Raw genomic sequence first — 20,265 nt, 5'->3', positions numbered from 1 at the left:
TCGCGCTGCCCCATAGCCCGCTCTTATTTAGTTAGTTTTCTTTTTATTATTTTCAAAGTGCCGACGCGTCCGAGTTTTCACATAACGCGTCAGCGAAAAGCGATAAGACAACAAGAGCTCAAATATTTGTTTTATTCTCTTTTTTTCGTTCTGCCTCCTCTTCTGTTTTTCTCTTCGTCTCTCTATCGCTCTCTTTGCCTTTCCGATCATTTCGAGCGACGATACTGTACCGCGCTGTCTGCCCAAGCGGCTGTCCAGGTCGACGGAAGAAGGAAACAAAGGTGATTCGCGATGGCGATAGAAAGCGAGAGCAAAACAATGCGCGAGAGCAGCGAGAACGAGTTGGAGGGGGGGGGGGGGGGGAGGGGGGAGTAGCGGCAGAGATGAAAGCGAAGGAGAAAAGAAGAGGAGGAAGAAGGGATCTCGAAGAAGGAAGACACACGGCGTGTCGTCGAGAAACGAGGCGGGAGCAGGACGGGGGCTGGCGGTGCGTTAGACGGCCAGGGTATGGAAGGTGGCACACCAGAGATCACGGGTTTCTGAAAGCGGGATGTGGGGAACAGTATAAAAAGAAAAGCACAAGGACAGATCAAAGGAATAACAAGAGAGTGAAGAAGGAATGATGGGAAGAGACAATGATAAACACGGTACTCTGCGAGGTATAGCGGCCGGGCTTGGGGAAGAACAGAGTGGGTATAGGGACGATTGAAGGCGCGAAGAGAGCGTCCCTGTACGTGAAGAGGGAGCGAGCGAAGAATAAGGAATACCGCGCGCGGCTAGGTAGGGAAATAGAGCGAGCCTGAGTGAGAAGGCAAGGAAAAGAATGAAAGAGGAGAGAAAGAAGTGAGTGAGAGAGAGAGAGAGACCAAAAGCGGGACCTTTCCTTCTCCGTGTCCGCTTTCGAAATGGATCGATGCGCAAGTCAGGTCAGCTTCGATCGTCCCCTCTCTGGCTGTGGTGCTTCCTTGCAGTGGCTCGGCGAGGAGGGCGCGCCTCTCCTCAATTGTACGCCAGCGGCGGCGCCGACGAGCGGTCACACACGGGAAGAGCGAACCTCCTCCTCCTCCCTTCCTCCCCCAACACTTCCCCAAACTCCCGCAGCCGCTTCGGCAAGTCTTCCCTAACCCGTATAGGAGGGCGGGGGAAAGCCGTGACCGGATCGTCTAACCGGGGGGAGGGGGGGGGGAGGCGGTGCCCCTCACCGCCCATCTCAGCGACCGACTCGGGGGGAGGGGGGGGGGGGGGGTAGGTCCCAGCGTGCTCCGACTCGCGAAACACTAGGAGCAAAGCGGCCGACGCTGACCGCGCTTTAGTAGAACACGCCGGCAGCCGCCGCCGTCTCAGCAGCGGCAGAGGAGAGAGCGTCGAGACAATCGAATAACGCAAAACCGGGCCGTGTTCCTCCTCCTCCTCTCCACGTGTCTTCTTATTCCGTCCACCGCTTTTCCTTCTCAAGGAGCCCTGCCGAGACCTCGCGTGTCCCTCACTGTTTCGCGTCTCTTGTCGGTTCTCTGAGGGCCGATAGGTAAGACCTCCGCGCTACATCGCTCGCCCTTGTAACTGTTGTTTTTTCTGTGTTTCTGAAGAAGGGACACACGCGACGCGGAGAAAGCTAGCCACACGCCCGGCATGTTTGAAAATAATGAGGACGGAGAAGGGAGCAGGTTTAAAATGATGCCGCCACCCATTAGGAACATACAGTCTAAACACGGATACGCCTATATGGGAGCAATAAAGCGGTAAGCTGGCGACTAGCGCACCCGCTTTTATAAAAGGGAGTGCGCTAAGGGACAGTTAACTCCCTTTTTACTCCCTTCTGTTTAGAGTGTAGGGAAGTGTCGAAAGGCGTGCCGCTTAGCTAAGCCGGCGTATGTGCGGCAGGGCCGACGTCAACGCTTATTCCTGTTTGCGCATGATTTGCAGCAGTGCCTCTCAATTGTGATCTTTTCCCACGAATAGGTGCCACTACTCAATGCGGTACGAGCAACGTTAATGCTATGACTTTCACTCAAAATGCATAGTTTCAAGCGAAGTTTACGAGTTTTCACACCTTTTCCTTACATAGAACAAGGATTTATGTAGTACTGACTAGACAGTCAGTTCATTATGTTCGCAGCCAAACTTAGGTCCACGCAAGCATGCCCGGCGCTTAAGCTCGTGGCTTAATATGAATATCGGCAGTTTCCGGCGTATGTGGAAACATGACTATTGGCTATTACGTGAGACCTGAAAACAGTACTGTGAGGCGTGAAGACATACTATTGGCTGTCAAAAAACTTTGTTCTAAATGACCTTACACCTCACCACTGTGGTAACACTGTAGTAAACACCGAGAGCGTTTACCATCTGATGAGCTCCTCAGTGGGTCGACACGCGTTTTGAAAGCGCAGCGCGTTTTGAAATCATAGCGAAGGCCGATAGTTTTCGCTCTTGTAGCAGGTAGCACATAGACTGGTGGGTAGGTTATGCCTTAGTGTCTGATAGAGCTTTCGGTATCAGCAAGGATGAAGGCAATTGGGGAAGGAATTTCGCGCAAGCGCGACGAGCGATGTTTAAGAAACACGGTCTTTTCCAAAGTGCTGTAACCACATTTTTACTCAAGGATACTTAACACATTACTGCATTTTTCATCACTTACCCCAGCTACCCAAACACATTTAACACTTGTGACCACAAGACGCAGATTTTCACAAGGCACAAACATTGCAAAGATTTCAAGGCATGCTTCTGCAGCCTTGAAGCCCCATTCTGCGAACTTCAAGCTCAGAAACTGCCGCTCCATAAAAATAAAAAAAAATTCACAAGGACACTTAATCGCCTTATGTGTTGACAATGCGGCAGCATTAGAAGCTGTTGATGCCTTTAGAGGAAGTGATGACAATTCCGGTCTGGCGACGTCACTTGTCTCCGGCCAGGTGGAGTTATCCGCTCTGGTGACGTCAGGTCCCCTCAGTCAATAGGAATTATCTGGTTGGTGATATCGCTTCTCAGTCAATGAGAATTATCCGGTTGGTGACGTAACTTTCCCTCAGCCAATGGAAATCATCCGGATGGTGACGTCACTTCGCTTCCGCCAATGGGGCAATTTTATGACCGACCACGAATTTTTCTCCCGAAGAGACTTTTAATGCTCTCGCATTAAAAAAAAATATCATACAGTGACACAAAATCCACATCGTCAACATACGCATTGGGCACGAAGTTAAGCAGGACATGCTGCGTGCTGCTACACCAACGAGCGAAGGCGTGCAAATAAGCGGTTAAGACAGCCATGCAGCTAGCTGGTGAAGTTTCGCGCCACACTAAGAAGCGTATGCAGCTGAGTGCGCTAGGCATGCGGTGATTGGTGCTCGAGATGGGAAGCAAGCAAGCGGCGTGCATACGGGTAATAAAAGGTTTTAGCTTCTTCCCGCAACTGTAAAACAGTGGTAACGTTCAGCCAGTGTCGCACGCGCAAATATTTCTAAACAGGCAGGGCAAGCCGTTCGCCTGTACATTCGATGTAATGTGATTGTCGCAACATTTAAGCTATTCCTGCGAGCTGCGCGGTGCGGCCAGTTGGATTGACGCACCGGCTAAGTATCTATTCGCGCTGCATTAGCGCAAAATTACTTTCTAAGTGGCAGTTGCAGTGAACGAAACTGTCTTGAAAATTGGAGCGCAGCTCAGCACGGGGGCATCTCCGATTTTAAGGCAATAAAGGCTACAAAAATACGCGAAAAACATACAAACCGTAGTAAGAATGGAAATTCGGGACTATCATTCTATTTATATTTCTTTTTCTTTTCTTAATTTTCTGTGTGCTTGGGATCTTTGTGTCCCCTATTACCTCCTTCGGCGCACAGCAGTCATGTTGGCCGTTTCAAACGCGGCTGACGAAAATCTCTGCTTTCCAACAAGCGGCTCCATCCACCTCCCTCCACCCCCCTCTCTCTCTTTCTCTCAGCTATGAGCTGGCACGAGTGAGAACAGAAAACCACGAGGTTTAAACTCCCGCCCAATATGAAGTACAAGGTTCGCTCAAGTTATGTACTACGCTGAGGGTCTGAATGACACATGTTATTGGCGGAAACGCTTACGTTCGCAACGCAGGCGCCCATTTTCCTATAGGAATCTCACCTGACGTATTTCCCGCGTCGCGAATTTTAGCGTTTGACTCTTTCTTGTTTCTTGACACTCGTGTGCGGTGCGGTAATTACGGATTTTGTTTCTCCGTGACAAGTGAACGTAGCAAACTTTTAAGTCACTGCAACCATGGCACTTCTTGTAGAGTTCGTTATTTGGATGCCTGTTTGCATTCGCGAGGTCGTGGTGTTAAGAAAATACAGGGAATAAGGAATATCTCCGAGTCAAAACAGAGAAATAACAAGCTAAGTTTGCTGCGATTAGCCATATACGTGTGTAAAATCAGTCCAATTAAGGCTATAAATAATCTCAAAAAATCTTAGCAAACGCTATTCTAATTAACCACGTTCCTATACATTATAAAAAAACCCAATTACGCCTACCGGACTTGATGTAAGATTGGACAGCCTTGTTTTATAGCGTGTTTTTTTTTAAATGAAAACCACCACCTTTTTCCTTACTAGCAGGATTTTTTAATAAGCTGTTTTAGACGCTCTGATAAAATCTCAAAATGCTTTTCTTTTTTTTTCCCCCTGTGACTGGCGAATGAAACCCAACAAAACCTGCGAGCGCTTATAGAGAACAATGGGGAAGAAAAAAATAGACGGAATTATACACGTGTTGAGAGAGCAGAGAGAACCTACTCGTCATAAAATATTGAAGAGCCCTCTCGTGCTTAATATTCTCCTTTTTTTCTTCTTCTTGCATTTCCTCCTCCAGCTAATGGCCTCAAGTGGTATCGTGTACACTAATGCCCTCATTTGGCGCATCTAAGGAAAACTAAGAAGGCACCAAGACTAAGAGAGCGAGAGAGAGAGAGAGAGTAAAGGGGAGGGAGAGTTGGGGGCGAACAAAGAGCAGGCCACGACGGTGGCGCACGTCGATAGTAGCTAAGTATAGACAGCTCGACTCGGCGAGCGGTCCTGTTCGCCGAGAGCAGTTTCGAAATAGCCGCGGCTCTCCGTCGACGGAATGGCGAGGGGGAAAGGGAGTGGGGAAGAGAGGAACCCACGGCGCGAAGAAGCGCCGATAGCCTCAATATTTTAGCGAGTAACAGCGCGGGAGAGGAGGGGATACAGCGGGGGGCCTCGGTGTGTTGCAACGCTTTTCTGTCTCCCAGTCGGAGGAAATCGCACCGGCAGGCCCTAATTAGCGGCTAAAGAAGAAAGGACGCCAGAGTTTTAGCATGCGCGAAGGGATTCCGGGGGCAATGCAGGCTCCGGCAGTCTATGGCTCGCTTGATGTGACGCTCCGGTTTGTACAGTAAGCGCAACTAAATGGGAGAACAGTGGGATGGATCTCAAGGTCTCGGCTGGTCGAACCCCCTCTTCGACCTGTCGTTCACCGGGAGCTGGAAATGTTTAGGGTATATTTAGGAGATTTGTGCAGCGGCTTCGAACGGCACCGTTCGTTGTATTATATATAGCGAGGAGATCCGCGCGAGATTAAGCGCACGTGTTCGACTGATCGCAAGTAATCTTTGCGGGCGACGCTCGACACTGAATATAGCCACGTGAATGCGTAGGGAACGTATATATAGCCTTCATGTGGCGCGGATTTTGCGCTGAAGAATTTGAACGTATATATATATATATATATATATATATATATATATATATATATATATATATATATATATATATATATATATATATATATATATATATATATATATATATATATATATATAAACCTTTTGTAGCATTTAGCCGAACAGGCACGTGTTGCAAAACTGTCGTAGTATTTTTGGCCCGAAAACGGAAGGACGCATCGGGTGTCATGCAGTTTCCGTGGGTAGGCTCAAATTACGCGAGACACGCGTAGCGCGCGGCCTTGTTGACAGAATTATCACCGGCATTGCTGGCCAATCGATGCCTCCTTTTTACAGGAACCCATTAAAACGCAGATTTAAATAACGACTAACCCTGACTCGCGCGTCAGAACGAGCGAACTACAGGTTGATCGAGAGGAATCCGAAAGAAAGTCGCACCTGGACACCGCGCCATGTTTGCGCGTGTTGGCATTACACCGTGACTGCTGTAGATTATAGCGCTGCTCGTTAAAAAATTGTTCAACGATGGTCCGTGCCCGGCTGATGCTACGGGAGGTCGTATAGGAGCTATATGGGAATTGTATGGGAGGCCTAGGGAGTGTGTATAGGAGTCATATAGGAGCATTTATGGGAGACTCCACAACAGCCTAGTCGAAAGCTGCGAGGTACGTTGCCCAGAGAAGCGTCTCCAAGAATGCTTTGCTATAGGGGCACTACTCTGATGTCGGATCGAAACAAAATGTCACGCATAACCGGAGGAAAGGAGCTTCTGCAACCGCGTGGAGAGAAATCTCGATGCAGTATACTCTCCGCCAGTTCGCACAAGCAACTGGTAGCATTGACGGGTGTGCAGCTGAGAGAAGCGCGTGACAGCGGTACTAGCAAAAGCGTTGCGAGGATGCGAGCCGATCGTTTCACAACTGAATCGAACTAGCTTTACCCTGGGTGCGTGACCTAGCGCCGTACGGCACCCTTCTTTTACCAGCCTGAGCAAGCCATATCTTAAGCACTTGAGGAGCAACTCGAAAAACACATCTTAACAAACTGCAAGGGTTTACGTGCTTATTACACAAAATACTTTATATTAGTAGGTACGATGCTACAGAGTTCCTCGAGAAATCACGTAACGTGATTGTAGGCGGTTAAAAATCATATCCATATTTTCTTTCATATCTCAATTTTTCTTGAAAAGTAATTTTGGCCTTATAATTTTTTTACAACCATTTCTCACTAACCAGCATTCTCGTCAAATTTTACGGATGCAGCACAACTATAAAAAAATTCCATAAATCTATAAGAGTTCGGGTTTCTGTTAATCGAAGAGGACAAAGTAGCTTAAAGTAGCAGCACTGTGCTAGTTGGTTTTGTTTGTGCGATTTGATGGCTTAGGAAACCGGAGTTTTGTTCCAGGAAATGTTCTTGAACTGACTCGCTTTAATCTTACCCCGACTAGAGGCTCGCTTCCAAAATGCGTGCAACAGCTGCAAGGCGTACGCAACTTCTGTGCTCCTACTGTCACATGCTGGGCTTGCTAAAGGCTGTGTCATGCCTTTGCAAAAGCTAAACCACTACGTCCAGCGTCTGTCTCAACACTGGAAAGCTTACTATTCTCAGGCTATAGTTCAAGCGCTACGCAAGGGGCTACTGCAGTTCAAACGGCAAGTGTTGACTACACAAGCCTTGTGTGGAAGACACCATGAACTTATCATTCATCCACTAGCTCGCAACGACAAACCCGGCGCTGTGGGCGCTCGCAGGCGCTTATATCTTGGCGAGAACCGCCACCTGTCGTCAGACTACCTGTGTCACCCACCCACCCACCCACCCAGGTTCTTTCAGAATGCGCCCAGAACAGGAAGCCATCGACGCCTGTCGCTTTCGCGATATTTGCTGGATCGCACCTAATCACTGTCGATGTTTGCTGAAAGGTTGAATGGCAGAACCGGATTGTACCGCTGATTGTCAGAAGTCATCTTAAATTGACAACTGTCTTAGCGAATTTCTGGGGGAGGTAAATTTACTCGGTCTCTGCGTTGATGCGCAAGATGACCCGCCGCGGTGGCTCAGTGGTTAGGGCGCTCGACTACTGATCCGGAGTTCCCGGGTTCGAACCCGACCGCGGCGGCTGGGTTTTTATGGAGGAAAAACGCTAAGACGCCTGTGTGCTGTGCGATGTCGGTGCACGTTAAAGATCCCCAGGTGGTCGAAATTATTCCGGAGCACCCCACTACGGCACCTACTTCTTCCCTTCTTCCTTCACTCCCTCCCTTGTCCCTTCCCTTACGGCGCGGCTCAGGTGTCCAACGATATATGAGAGAAATACTGCGCCATTTCCTTTCCCCCGAAACCAATTATTATTATTATTATTATTATTATTGATGCGCAAGTACACTGTAGCTAAGTGCTAACCCCTACCAGAGGCACGGTGTATCTTTTTTATATCACGCATCTGCCTCTCACAATTAAGAAGCGTAAAAGTTTGATAATCATTAAAAGGTTTCACTTTGACCTTGAGCCGGGCTGCCCACTCCTAATGTTATACCACGTGACTGGCCGCAGCTGGAGCCGAGCTCCGCCTGCGCCGTGCCGCTCGCCTCGCCGCTGCGCTGAGCCTCCACCGTATCACGTGACATGACCACGTGATTACCCGCATGTAACGCGCGCCTCGCCGAGCTCGCTTCAGTCAGAGCCGTTGGGGGTTCGACTCTGCGGAGCGATGGAGGCTGGTATTTCTCTCGTCTCATTGGGTATAACTGAGTTAAACCTCAGCCATTTTCGTTCACATGCTTCAGCTATAAAAGGAACGCGACGAAACCATTCACAGCGCTCTGTGAATGCAGTAATTATGCTCCTGTGTTTTCCGCTGTACTTCTTACTTAGTAGACGCTTGCACTTGCCTCAGTTTACAGTAAAAAAAAACGAAAAAAAAGGAGGCCAATGCTACTTCCCAGCGGTGTTTCTTTGAAACTTGTGAATATAACATTGTACGTGTCACGTGTTTAGAAGCACTAAACGGAAGCTTGATTCCTTTCTTCTCAATGACAGGGACGAGAAATGGCTGACACCCACCTGACCGCAGCTGCGCGGTGGAAAACAAAGCTTTTAGGCAGCCACCAACGACAGCGGCCCTGGTGCCAAGTGCAAAGCACAGTTCACTGAGAAAGCTGTGTTTATCCCAAAATCGCCAAAATCTCTTTGATCAAGCCACTGAATATAGATCCAGGCGTAATCTTGAGGTGAGTGCCACGAATTATAGGCCGAAAATTTGTCTCAGCAGTATGACACGTCGGGTTGCTTGACATCAGAGCCCCGGACTGGGGGCCCCTCCCGGACGGGGCAAACTTCTTATTGAACAAAAAAGAAATGTTTTCAGTCATCATCACCATCATCATCATCACTCGAAATTCGTGCGCATCCAGCACATCGCTCTACCGCGTGTAGCATTTGCGAATCAGCGATCATGCGCCAGCTACCTTCCTTCCGAAGTCTTTTTCTGTTACGACAGCTTCCCCAAGCGAAAGCGTACGGCACCAGCCGATCAGATTTTAGAAGCGTCTGTACAGAGTGCCCCACAGAGCCGAGTCTGTCTCATTCGCCACAGTCGAGCCATTTCTCCTTTTCTGCAGCTAGTTTGCGCTATAGTTTTGAAACGCCAGCTGGAGAGGGGGGAGAGAGAGAGGTGGGTGTCTCCATGTGTGTACGTGGGTGTAGTATACCTTGAGGCACAAGTCCTCGTTCAGGGTGGCGCTACTACTGGTGTCAATGCCCGAGTCCTTGGTGAGCGCGTCCCTGCAGCCTCCGTGGTCCCGATTGAAGCGCACCGTTTTCTTGCGGCACGGGTCGGCGGGAGCACCGCTACAGCCGCCTTTGGGAGCCGCCGCGCCGTACGCGTAAGGCACGCTCGCCGCCAGGCCCGAACCGGGCACGCGCGACGGATACGCACAGTCACCTGCATCCCGAGTCCAGGAGGTGAGCATGAGCGGCACAGATACATACACAGAGAGGGATAGAGAGAGGCCACTGCTCGCTTGCGTCCGCCGCCACCAGGGCGGCGTCGGTGTTGGCCGGCACGAATCATTCGAAGACCTTCGAGGTTACTGCTAATGGGTTCGTCGTGCTGGTAACACTGAGCTGTGGATGCCATTTTGCGTCCAAATAGTTTTAGTGTTCGCTTATGTTTAACTGAGCGCGTGTTTAAGTGCCAGAATAACAGGCTTCGATGCATCATGAGGGGTGCGGCGAATGCTCTGATAGACGCGGACGTATACACCGTTGTGTTATGTGCAGAAACAGACCTGGTTACGTTGAGGGATGTAGGCACAAGTGAAAGATGTTAGTAAACTTCGCTCTTTGCTGGCCTGGCGCGGAGCCACCGGACAACTGCCCCAGGGACATGTTCCTTGCTTCCACCCGCCGGCTAGGCACAGAAACGCATGCGCGATTGGTTTGCGACGGGATAAATAAGGGAGTAGTTACTCAATCTACTCCATTTTGGGGAATTCTTACAAAACACATTAGATCAACTTCCCGAGATGAGGTAATTGAAGCTTAATTAGAGCTCGCGCTGTGACATCTGTAGGCAGCAAGCGGTTGCTACGGGTGCCCACAACAGCCGGACATGCGGAAGCTTCTGGTGGCTTCTGGACTGTATACTACATTATACGGTCATCACAACGCAGAAATTGAGCGCCGATACTCGGAGGCATTAAGTTTCACGAGGAGGGGGGGTGTTCGTTGCTTCTGTAAGGTAACGATGGTTGGTGTACATCAGTCTGATGCACAGTGTCATGCCAGAGTGTCTTCAATTTTTTTTATAACGCTCTTTTGTACTTGACACTGACACGCAGTGTGTTTGCTGATGGACACTCGCGCTATCTTCAGGATACATGCCTGTACAGAACGCAGGTTTTCTGTGGTGGGAAAAGTTGGAGGTACCTCGTCTCGTAACACGCATGTAAAAAACAAAATGAATGAACAGAAAGCCGAAAGTCTTTCGTACATGCCACAATGCCAAAATTAAGCGCCCAGCTCCACGAGTCTAGGGCGCGCGATGCAGACATTTGTTGCCCTTAACTGTGCTCCTTTAGATCATGGATTTTCTGGCGATAACTACAAAAATCGAGGATTCAGCGGATACAGTCAAATTTTTCTTTCTCGCTAAGATTCACTGATTGCGGTTCCGGCATTTGTACGAATTTTCACTACAGCACTTGGCTTTCAAAACTGTGCAGTTGGAACACGAAAACAAAAGAAGCATGGAGCAGGCGTGCTACGCCGATTTAGTTCTCGTATAGAAAATCACAAACAACAACTCAACTAAGTAGTTGGCAGCAATTGCAAGAAATTGTGCTTGCCCAATAGCTCATAATAGGCTTCGCTCAAAATCCCGGCGAGTCTGTAGCGACCACTGATGATCTAAAGATGCTAAAACGCTGCTTGAACCTAAGCTCTACACCTAAATTCGTATGATAAAAAATTCTGCATATACACTTAAGAGTGCTTACATATGGGAATGTGGAAGCATTAAAGGGCCGAGCTATGTTACGTTGCAGAATGACTATGAAACATGACTATGACCAGGAGGCATGGCACACTTTATAGAAACTTGTAAAGTGCTTAGTCATCTACGTTGCACAATGGTTATGATTCATGGGTCATGACTTTCATACCCTACGTTTCGTTATTCATGACTGCAAATGTCCGCTTACATGTGTTGTGACCTCGTGAACCGGAGTTCTGACATACAAGTTTCGTGCCATGGACGGCGATGGACGCCGGCTTTTGTGCTAATGGGACAAGTAATGCTCCCGCATTAAAAGGCAAAAAAGGAATGCAGCGTGTGATGGCCCCAAACTTGGTTTCAACGCGGATATGGCTGTCATAGTCGCAAAGACAGACCAACACGGGATTGTACATATTGGCAATACCTTTGCAATACATTTGCCCTAAACACTGTTGTACAGGGAGAAAGCACAGCAGCCGCAAACCCTCCAGCGAAACAACGGCGCGTTCAAAATTTTATTCCGTATAATCTCGCTGTTTGCCTTCAGGGGACTGCAGGTTGTAGAGCCCCTTTCATGATACCATGGAATGTCAGAAAGAAAAAAAAAACTTTATCGGGAAAGTTAGCCGTAATTATAAGCAGCTGTTCACAGAGTGTTATAAGCAGTACAAATCAGTTTCCGCGTAAGCGGGAAGGCGTCCCTTACCAACCACGTATGTTAGAAAACGCGCAACAGACACTGGAGCTCGTTGGAAGCAGCGTTTTTTCTTTGCGCAGCTGGCATATGGGAAGTTGTGAGAAGATACATACCACCGCGTCTTGGCGGCCGATAACACGAGCGCGCAAAAGCTGGCCGCGCCGACCTCCCTAACGGCGAAAGTTCATTACCAACCTAACGGCTATCCCGCATCGCCTCTGAGAACGTCGGGAAAGAAACAAAGAAACGAAAAAAAGTACAGCGGAAGACGCAGGATCCGGGAGAGCAGGGGCAGAGTACACAGCAATGGAAACGTGCATTGCATGACGCACGCAGACACCGATCAGATAGGGCACGCACGCACAAAGGCATCGCCAAAGATAACACACACACACACATCGGTTGAAAGAGAGAGACGGAAGAAGGAGGAGGAGGGGGAGGGTAAAACGTGGCAACCGCAACATGCGACGAGCCGTACGTCGCTTTAGGTGTGACCAGGGGCGGAGTAAATAAATAAATGAGGAACACTAGAAAGTGACGTCCAGAGTGGGGGGGGGGGGGGGGGCAGCGTGAACGTGACGGCTTTAGGAGAGGGACAGGAGAGAAGAGGGAGCACACACACATACGACCATGAGGAAAGGAGCCATGAGTGCACGGAAGAAACGATAGAGAAAGAGAGAGAGAGAAAGAGAGAGTGAGCAGGAACAGAAAGAAAAGGCTACGAGCGAAGACATCGCAAGCGCTAAGTGTGTGAGCCACGCAGAGCTCGGTATACAACGGCAAAGAGTGGAGACGTATAGGGGCACAAAGCGAGAGACGACGATGACGACGACTGGCTGGCGAGTGAATGAGTGAAAGAAACAAAAAAATAAAAAGGGCGGGAAGATGCGGGAGTGTAGGCCTGGGCCTGCTCCGTAGAGAGGTTGGGTCCGGGCCGGGAAGAATGGCTCACCGAAAGGAATTTTTTCATTTTGGCATCGAGTATTTCCTGCTGCTTCCACGTGCGATTGAATACGTCGGCCTCGCCTGTGTGAGCGTGTGGGAGAGAGAGAGAGGGAGGGCGAGAGAAAACAACGAGACGTTCGCGGTCAGCGCAGAACTGCAGCACGCTCTGCTTCGGCTTCGCCTTGCCGCCACAGCACCCCTCCTCCCTGCAGCTACGCAGCTGCGTTCTCAAGTGACCGCTAGTAGCCAGGAGCTGCAAGGGGGAGGCAGCCTATACTGCAGCATGTGTTAGAAGAGCAAGACGAGCGAGGAAAAATAAATAAGAAAAAGTGACCTCGCTAGCGCAGATCGTTGCCAAGACCGCATTACGGCGTGATGCCGCTGCCGCCAGTGAAGTGTGGGTAGCCACTGGGGTCTTTTAGTTATTTCGTCTCGCTTATACATCTGGTGCTCGACAGACTGCCTGTATTCTTTCCCTTCGAGTCCTTCGAGGACGACGTGTGCATGTCGCTAATTTAACAGATATAATGCCGCATAACAGCTGGGGATAAAGGAAGGGTTAAAAAAGCATTGCTGCGATACCTCTTTTGATCGTCATCTTGGGCGAACTAAGACTGTTCTGATGATACGCCCCGCAAAAAACATGGAGCACGCGTTGGGTGAAGAAAAAAATAAAATGGCAATTGATTGGCGTGGCCGGCGATTTCTCGCGTTATATCGTTGTGACATAAACATACGGTGGTCCTCGAGGCACAAAAATGACCCAGCTTCCTGTTCTTACTTATTTCAGAGGTAGTCTAATGTCTAGCAGGATGTAGGGAGGCGTTCGTGCAACCCTTCTGAAGAGTCATTCGGTTAGTGCTGGCTAAAGAGGGTACGAATGTGCTCGAAGCCAGCCGAACGCAATCATTAGTAAGGGAAATGACAGAGATGAGCACAGTTTTGTGCAGTAACAAAAGTATGGAAACAACATTAGGGGTAGCTGAAAATCGTTATCTGGAATTCAAGAGCTCGGGATGCTGCTATGCCAGTCTTCCTTTCGTTATATCGATTGTGCGGGAAATTCTTGTTATGACCAATGAACATCTCGCTAGCAGTTCTTTTATTACAAATCGAATGCTCCAGTCGCGCTTACAACAGCAGAGACATCCTGATCAAAGCTTCGATGACTGTGCCCTTGCCAGAAGACGAGCACGTGGAACCGTGCTCGTAATATGGGCTTGCCTTCCATCTGACCATTTTCTTGTTTCTTTCAAGACTATCCCCTACTCTGAAACGTACGCACAGGCAACTGCTGGAATTCTGGATAGTGAACCCCAGATAGCAGGGACCCACCGAACGCTTATGCACAATCAGTATGAGCTAAATCGGCTCCCGATTGGGCAGCTTTCGTGGCGACCACAAGGGAAAGTATAGGTGCGTTTCACGTTACACTCCGCTATTTCGAAAACTTTCACGTGGTGCGTCAAGAAGCAGGAACTCTGCGCTGGAACTGGGCTTGGCGACAAAGCGTCGAGGCGTAGCAGACATAATAACGGGCCCCAGGAAGGCGACAGCCATAGTGGCATGGGCCAGCAACCCGACCACCCAGCCGTTTTGCCAATCTACTCCGTACCTATCTACCCGGGCTCTTGACCACCGCCACCAAGCCTCGCTTTTCTAATGTTCACTTCTTCGGCTCCAGCGTGCGCATCTTACGAGCGCTGTCCAAACGACGAAGCCCTCTACTACACGGCCGAGCCGTGGGTGAAACGCAACCATACCGCTGCCTCCTTTTTATCGCAGCCAGCCCTCGAAACTACTGCGCACGACATCCGTTTACGCAGGCCGCGCCGCCGGGTTACATGCTCCGGGTCGGAAGGAGGGGGGCAGAGGCAGCAGGGCGTGGATTGCTCAACGCTCCTCGAAACAACACAAGCGCACGCGGTGCGCGCCTTATTACGCGCGAAAAAACGCAGCGCACATTTTGAAAAACATGTTTGCACTCCTCTCCATATATTTCTTTCAAAAGCGAAACACACGCAAAAAAAAAATATCAGCGGAACAACGACCGTCCATCTGGAAGAAAAGAGGAGTAGGAGGTGGAGGAGGACACAAAATGGAGGACGCTGCACACGGCAGCAGCAGCAGTGGTGGTGGTGGTGGTGGTAGCAGCGGCGACGGATGAAACAAAGGGTACATACAACACGGCGGGAGAAACGGGAAACGCACAGAGGGGGCGGCGACGGGAGGATAGGGGGAAGGGAAGAGAGAGAGCGGGTCAGGCTCGTTTTCGACGACGGCGCAAGCGGCGGCGGCGGCGGCCGCCCTTGATGCCAGACGCACCCGGGAGCTAAAAATAGCCCCGCGCGCGCCTGCTGCACCGAGTCCCGGAGCAGCTCCGTCGCATCCCCGTTCCTTGTTCCCTCTCCCTCCTCCCCGATTCCCGCTTACTCCCTCGCGTTCCTCTCCGCATCCCGCCGCCGCTTCCCCATCGAGCCGGGCGGCGGCGGTGTGAGCGCGCGTTCCTGCGTCCTCTCTTCTTGGTGCTATTGATCGCAGCCAGCAGCGGTGCGGTGCTAATATTAAAGTGGGCGAAAGGGAAGGTGGCGGGAAGAAAAAAAACTGAAGGCAGAGGAGAGGATGGGAAAGAGGTAGTTGTTCCTGCCGGAGCCTAAGAGGGAGAAGAGTGCCGTAGAATTGCGCGTATATCGGCGCACCAAAAAAGCCGAGGAAAACAAAAACAAAAACAAAAATGAACACGGCGACTAGAAAGAGAAAGACGGTACACACGCTGTGGGCGTCAAAACACCTCTACAAAAAAAAAGAGCGAACTAGAAAGTGGCGGAATAAGAGTGAGCGAAATAGAAAGCAAGAAAAAGAAAGAATACAATTCAAGGAAACGCGACAACGTAACGATAGGGCGAGGAGTCGAAATAGAACGAGAACGAAAAAAAAAACATTCCTCACGATGAAGCTTGCAACGGAACACCAAGTACGCGAGAGTCACAATCATAAAACACGGAGAGAGAGAGAGAGAGAGGGAGAGAGAGATAGAAAAAAAGTAGGAGCACTAAAAGGCGGATGCATGTTCGGGGGTGGAAGACGATGAGCAGAGGTGCACCCGGTTAAAGGGGGAACGAGTGACGAGCCTAAAAAGAGGCAAGAGAAGGCGAAGAAGGAAGCAACTCCCTCTACAGTTCAATGGGCGAAGGAGCAAAGCAGAGGGAGTGAAAGAAAACGAAAGAAAGAGGAGGGAGGTCGGATTCCGAGAGCGAGTGAGGAGAAGACAGCGTTCGCGATAGTGGGCAGTTTCTTTTTTGTTGTTGTACTTTGTTTTCAAGGCTCGAAAGGGTGGCGAGGCAAAAAAAAAAGGAAGAAAGGCGAAAGACGTGATACAAAACGGAACGAAACCTTGGGCATGGCGCGTAGAAAGAGCGCTGGCTCGATAAGCACGCTTACAGTCCAGTGTGATAACAAAGCCCTATAGAAAGACCGTTTGTCACGAAATGCGGTAAATGCTGCTAATGATGCGAACGTTTGTCTTATCCGGCTGAGCTCACTTTGTGACAGGAGGCAGCTGCATAAACACTGCTGGCAGAGTGAGGAATTATTCCTTGCTTGTTGTAAAGCCACGCCGCACACCAGTGTAAACTATAACGCACGGAGGCTGACAAAGAAGCAGTCGGGGTATTTTGTAGCAAGCCAACTGCGTAATGAATTCCTGCTCCGTCTTTCGAAAACTTTACCACAATGGTTGCCAGCATTCCGACCGATATTTTCGCCTCCAGCGCATGCCATCAAGAGATAGGATTGTCATTGTTTTTTAATTTCCTCTTTTTGCTTTGGGATACTTCAACTTGCACAAAATAACCAAGATGACAATTTGTACAGCTGCACGCGCTGTGCTCAGAAAACGTGACAAAAAAGCGCTTCAAGTATTTTGCTTTGGGCTTCAGGCATTTCGGTTGTAGACCGTTAGTGCGAGTACAGAATTCGCAAGATATAATTTTCAAAAAAAAAAAAAACTGCCAGCGTACCATGAGAACAGTGGTACGACACTAAGAACAGCGCGTACTGATGATGCGTTATTGCCACTTGAGTGCTCCAGAAAGATGGAGTCACATCGGACTAAGTACAACCACTTTCCGATAGCGCCCAGACATTCATCACGAATCTGCAGACAATATTAATGGGTGTGCTGTTAAGGAGTTAAGTTTCTGCGTCGGGGAGCACCTCTGCCAGCTTCCGTGGAACCTGATTGGCAAGTCTACGTGGAGTAGCTCTGCGCTCTTTGAACTTAGAGATATTTCTAAAGTTTCAGGCTAATGCCTCAATTGCAACCCTGAAGGTAAGCACACTTCCTCTTTTTAGAATACCTGGCCCAAACTTCGTAATCGCCTACTAGCCGTTGCCCAGGAACTTTCGCACCACGTTTTGTAAAGACTCGTTGCAGTCCGAATCAACATGGAGATCACCGTCTGGCACTACATAAGCCCTGTTTACATGAACCCGACAGGACCGGGTAGAGCCAGCGTCGGGCTAGGTGACTCGCCTCTGACTCGCCACGATTGGTGTCTACATGAACTCTGTTCAAGCGCGTAAGTATCGCCGCGGCGTGTGATGGTAGGAGTGGGCTACCCCATGCAGGGACTCTGCTCATACTAAACTTTCTTCGAATATTCTGCTGAACAAGATAGACTGACCCCGCACCGTCGCGCCAACTTCCTCCCTTCACCCCTCCATACCCCTAGCCCGAACAATGAACAGCGGTGTAGCCCACCAGCCACATCGCGACGATAAAGACCGGTCTCCCCCTTTTCGTGCGCCACGCTGAGTGATGACACATTCGAATCACATGGTATTTGTAAAGGCGGGTCGGGCGAGTTAACCTATCCCCTGCAGGCGAGTTAACTCGACTCGCTCTGCCGCTTATTTTACTCGACCCGACAGCGTTTACATGAACCCGGCAAATGGTTTTTTACCCGACAAGCAAACTCTACTCGACTCTATCGGGTTCATGTAGACAGGACTATAGATAAGAGAAGGGAAAGATAAGCCCCTGCAGAAGAGAGGGTGTTTTTGGGACCTTATCTTCTTGTCTACCTTGAAATCCTTAGGTAACCCTCTTTACCAAGGGGGCAATGAGTTCGATTATGAATGACATTCTCTGTGGTCGAGAAAACGCGATAGCTCGTTACAAACGCGAAGACGCCAGGACTCCCTGGGCGTCGCCACATTGGGCTGTGTGGAGCCGGTTCGCAGCAGCCCAGAGGGGGGACAGAGAAAGGGCGGTGTGACCTTTTTCGCTGACGCTCTCGCTCTCCTCGCAGCTGGAGCAGTCCGGCGTGGAGCGGGCCTCGTCGTCCGAGGAGCTGAGCGAGCGCTGGCGCATCTTGCGTCCGCGCTTGTGCCGGTGCGGCTTGGGCGGAGGCGGCCGCACGCACTCAGACTGGTCCGAGCTCAGCGAGTCGTTGCGCACCACGGAGTCCACCTTGCGCCGCTGCTGTGCCTGCTGCTGCTGCTGCGGCTGCTGCTGCTGGAGGCCGACGGCAGACGAACCGCCCGCGTGGAGTGGGTGGCCCACCTGCGGAGTCTGCAGGGCCGGAGGTTGCTGCTGCATCAGGGCCCCCTGGAACACGGGACAGATCACAAGGGATGACAGTGGGTGTCGAATGAGTGACCTGCACTGTTGGGCTCGGTCTTCTGACGTCACAGCCCTCTGACACGCGGAGCGTCACAGGCCGTCACCCTGAAGGGAGGAACTCGGGGCGTCAAAGCGGTCTCTTGCTCGTCCCATTCGGTGTCTTGAAAGGGACAACGTACGGCCGATAAGAGGGCACATCACAAACCATGGGCACACAGTGAGAGACCGCTTCAGCCGGTCCCGACGGCAGATGACAGTAGTTGGAAAGAATATACCGGCGCAGGACAAAACGTAGGCCGCGCAGAAACGCAGAGTAGTATAAGGAGAAGTCTCTCGGGCCACATCGTTCCCACGTCAACGCCCGAGGTGTTCAAGACAGAGGTGAGTAGGACTTGCCTGCATGGAGGGTCCCTGCAGCTGCTGCTGCTGCATGTGGTGCGGGGTGAAGGGCTGCCCCGGTTGCGGCTGGAGCCGGGGCGGCCAGCGGCGCTCGGGCGAGGGCTCCCGCGACGAGCGCATGTGCGGGTCACAGCCAGACAGGCGTCTGTCGCCTCCGGGACACGGTTCCTGCGCACACACACACGGGCGGCGCAAGTGTAGCAACCCGTGACACGGACCAGAGACAGGCGAACAAGATATCTTCTCTGCGGCATTTTTCTTCGCACTGGAGGGTTCACGTGGTTGACGACAGATTGAGAACCCAACGCACAGCCGACGAAAATAAACGGCCATTTTAGTGCGCGTGCCTTTCATGGTGCTTCGCTGCATATTGGAGCCGTCTTGGCGTGTTTTTGCGCCTCCAGAAGGACCACGTTCGCAGAAGAACCCTGAAGTGTACGTGAGGTATGCGGATGCTCATGTGGGCCAATAGTTTAGTCCTCGCGATAGCGGATATACGAAACAACAAGCATTCGTCAGGTAATGTGTACGAGGGAACTTAAGGGGGGAGGGGGGCACCGATCCCGCGTAAATCGCCTAGAAATCCCGATTAGAGAAACACTGCCGTCGACACGCAGGCCTAAGAAGTGACACTCACCTGCGAAGAGTACTGCCGCCGCAGCTCCCGGCCTCCGAGGTTTCCTAACCGCTGTAGGCTTCCTCCCCGCACCAGGCCCATAGGCATGGGCGTCGGGTGGCCAGTGTAGTTGTCCTGCGGGCACAGTGAGTGGTACAAGTCGGGTGAGTGCCTCTAGAACAACGGACTCACATTGAAGCTAAGAAATAGGCAGCGATTTCCCTTGCATTCTCTCCGGCATAGCTGCGTTTTACATCGCCTACTGCTCCTACAAACTCCTCAGGAGATTGTGAGGATTTAAACCTGGCGGCGAAAAATGTCCCCACACCTCTTGGATAGAGCGAATAATGTGTCTATACAACTCTGTGATGGCATGTGATCTTGGCATATTTCGTCGTGACTTCGCCCCATTCAAGCGAGATTTGCACCGGCCATCAGTACTCAACACTCAACCATTTATAATTATCTTCTTGTTTTATCAGTTCATTTCTTCACATCTCTATTAATAACCGCATGCACCACTGCACTAGCCCTTTGGATGTTGGTAGCCACCGAAAAACAAATAAAAAATTAGACGGTACACTTATGCTCCGCCTTAAGGATCTGGCGCAATAGCGTTAATGGGTTAATACCCATATATGCGGAATTGGTCATTCTCGACTTTACATTCATATATCCCTGGGAGTCCCCATGCAACTCCTTCCGCAATGCTGCAGCCGTTAAGGGATGCTCCACTGCCCTGAGATGGCAGGTGCTGCCACCGGTGGGGGCTGTGCGACCCAGGTTGCTCTTGCCGTGCAGT

At 50.6% G+C, this 20,265-nt stretch overlaps 1 protein-coding gene across 2 annotated transcripts in view; it reads right to left on the bottom strand.

Moving 5' to 3' along the window:
• The window catches only part of Rim (Rab3 interacting molecule), a 131,491-nt gene that overhangs the window by 28,589 nt on the left and 82,637 nt on the right, over positions 1 to 20,265 (bottom strand). The window contains exons 3-6 of one of the 2 annotated variants that reach the window (XM_077661673.1): positions 19,485 to 19,598; positions 18,845 to 19,015; positions 18,103 to 18,433; positions 9,394 to 9,626 (exon numbers count right to left, since the gene is read on the bottom strand). In XM_077661673.1, the coding sequence (XP_077517799.1) occupies positions 9,394 to 9,626; positions 18,103 to 18,433; positions 18,845 to 19,015; positions 19,485 to 19,598 (849 nt within the window). Of the gene's footprint in view, positions 1 to 9,393; positions 9,627 to 12,829; positions 12,904 to 18,102; positions 18,434 to 18,844; positions 19,016 to 19,484; positions 19,599 to 20,265 lie in introns of both variants that reach the window. The other variant, XM_077661674.1, reaches the window with a different exon arrangement.

This window comes from Amblyomma americanum, chromosome 4 (assembly GCF_052857255.1).
Source record: "Amblyomma americanum isolate KBUSLIRL-KWMA chromosome 4, ASM5285725v1, whole genome shotgun sequence".
NCBI classification, from domain to species: domain Eukaryota; kingdom Metazoa; phylum Arthropoda; class Arachnida; order Ixodida; family Ixodidae; genus Amblyomma; species Amblyomma americanum.
Note: the sequence above shows the minus strand (reverse complement) of the source record. Positions and strands in the feature narration are given on the sequence as shown.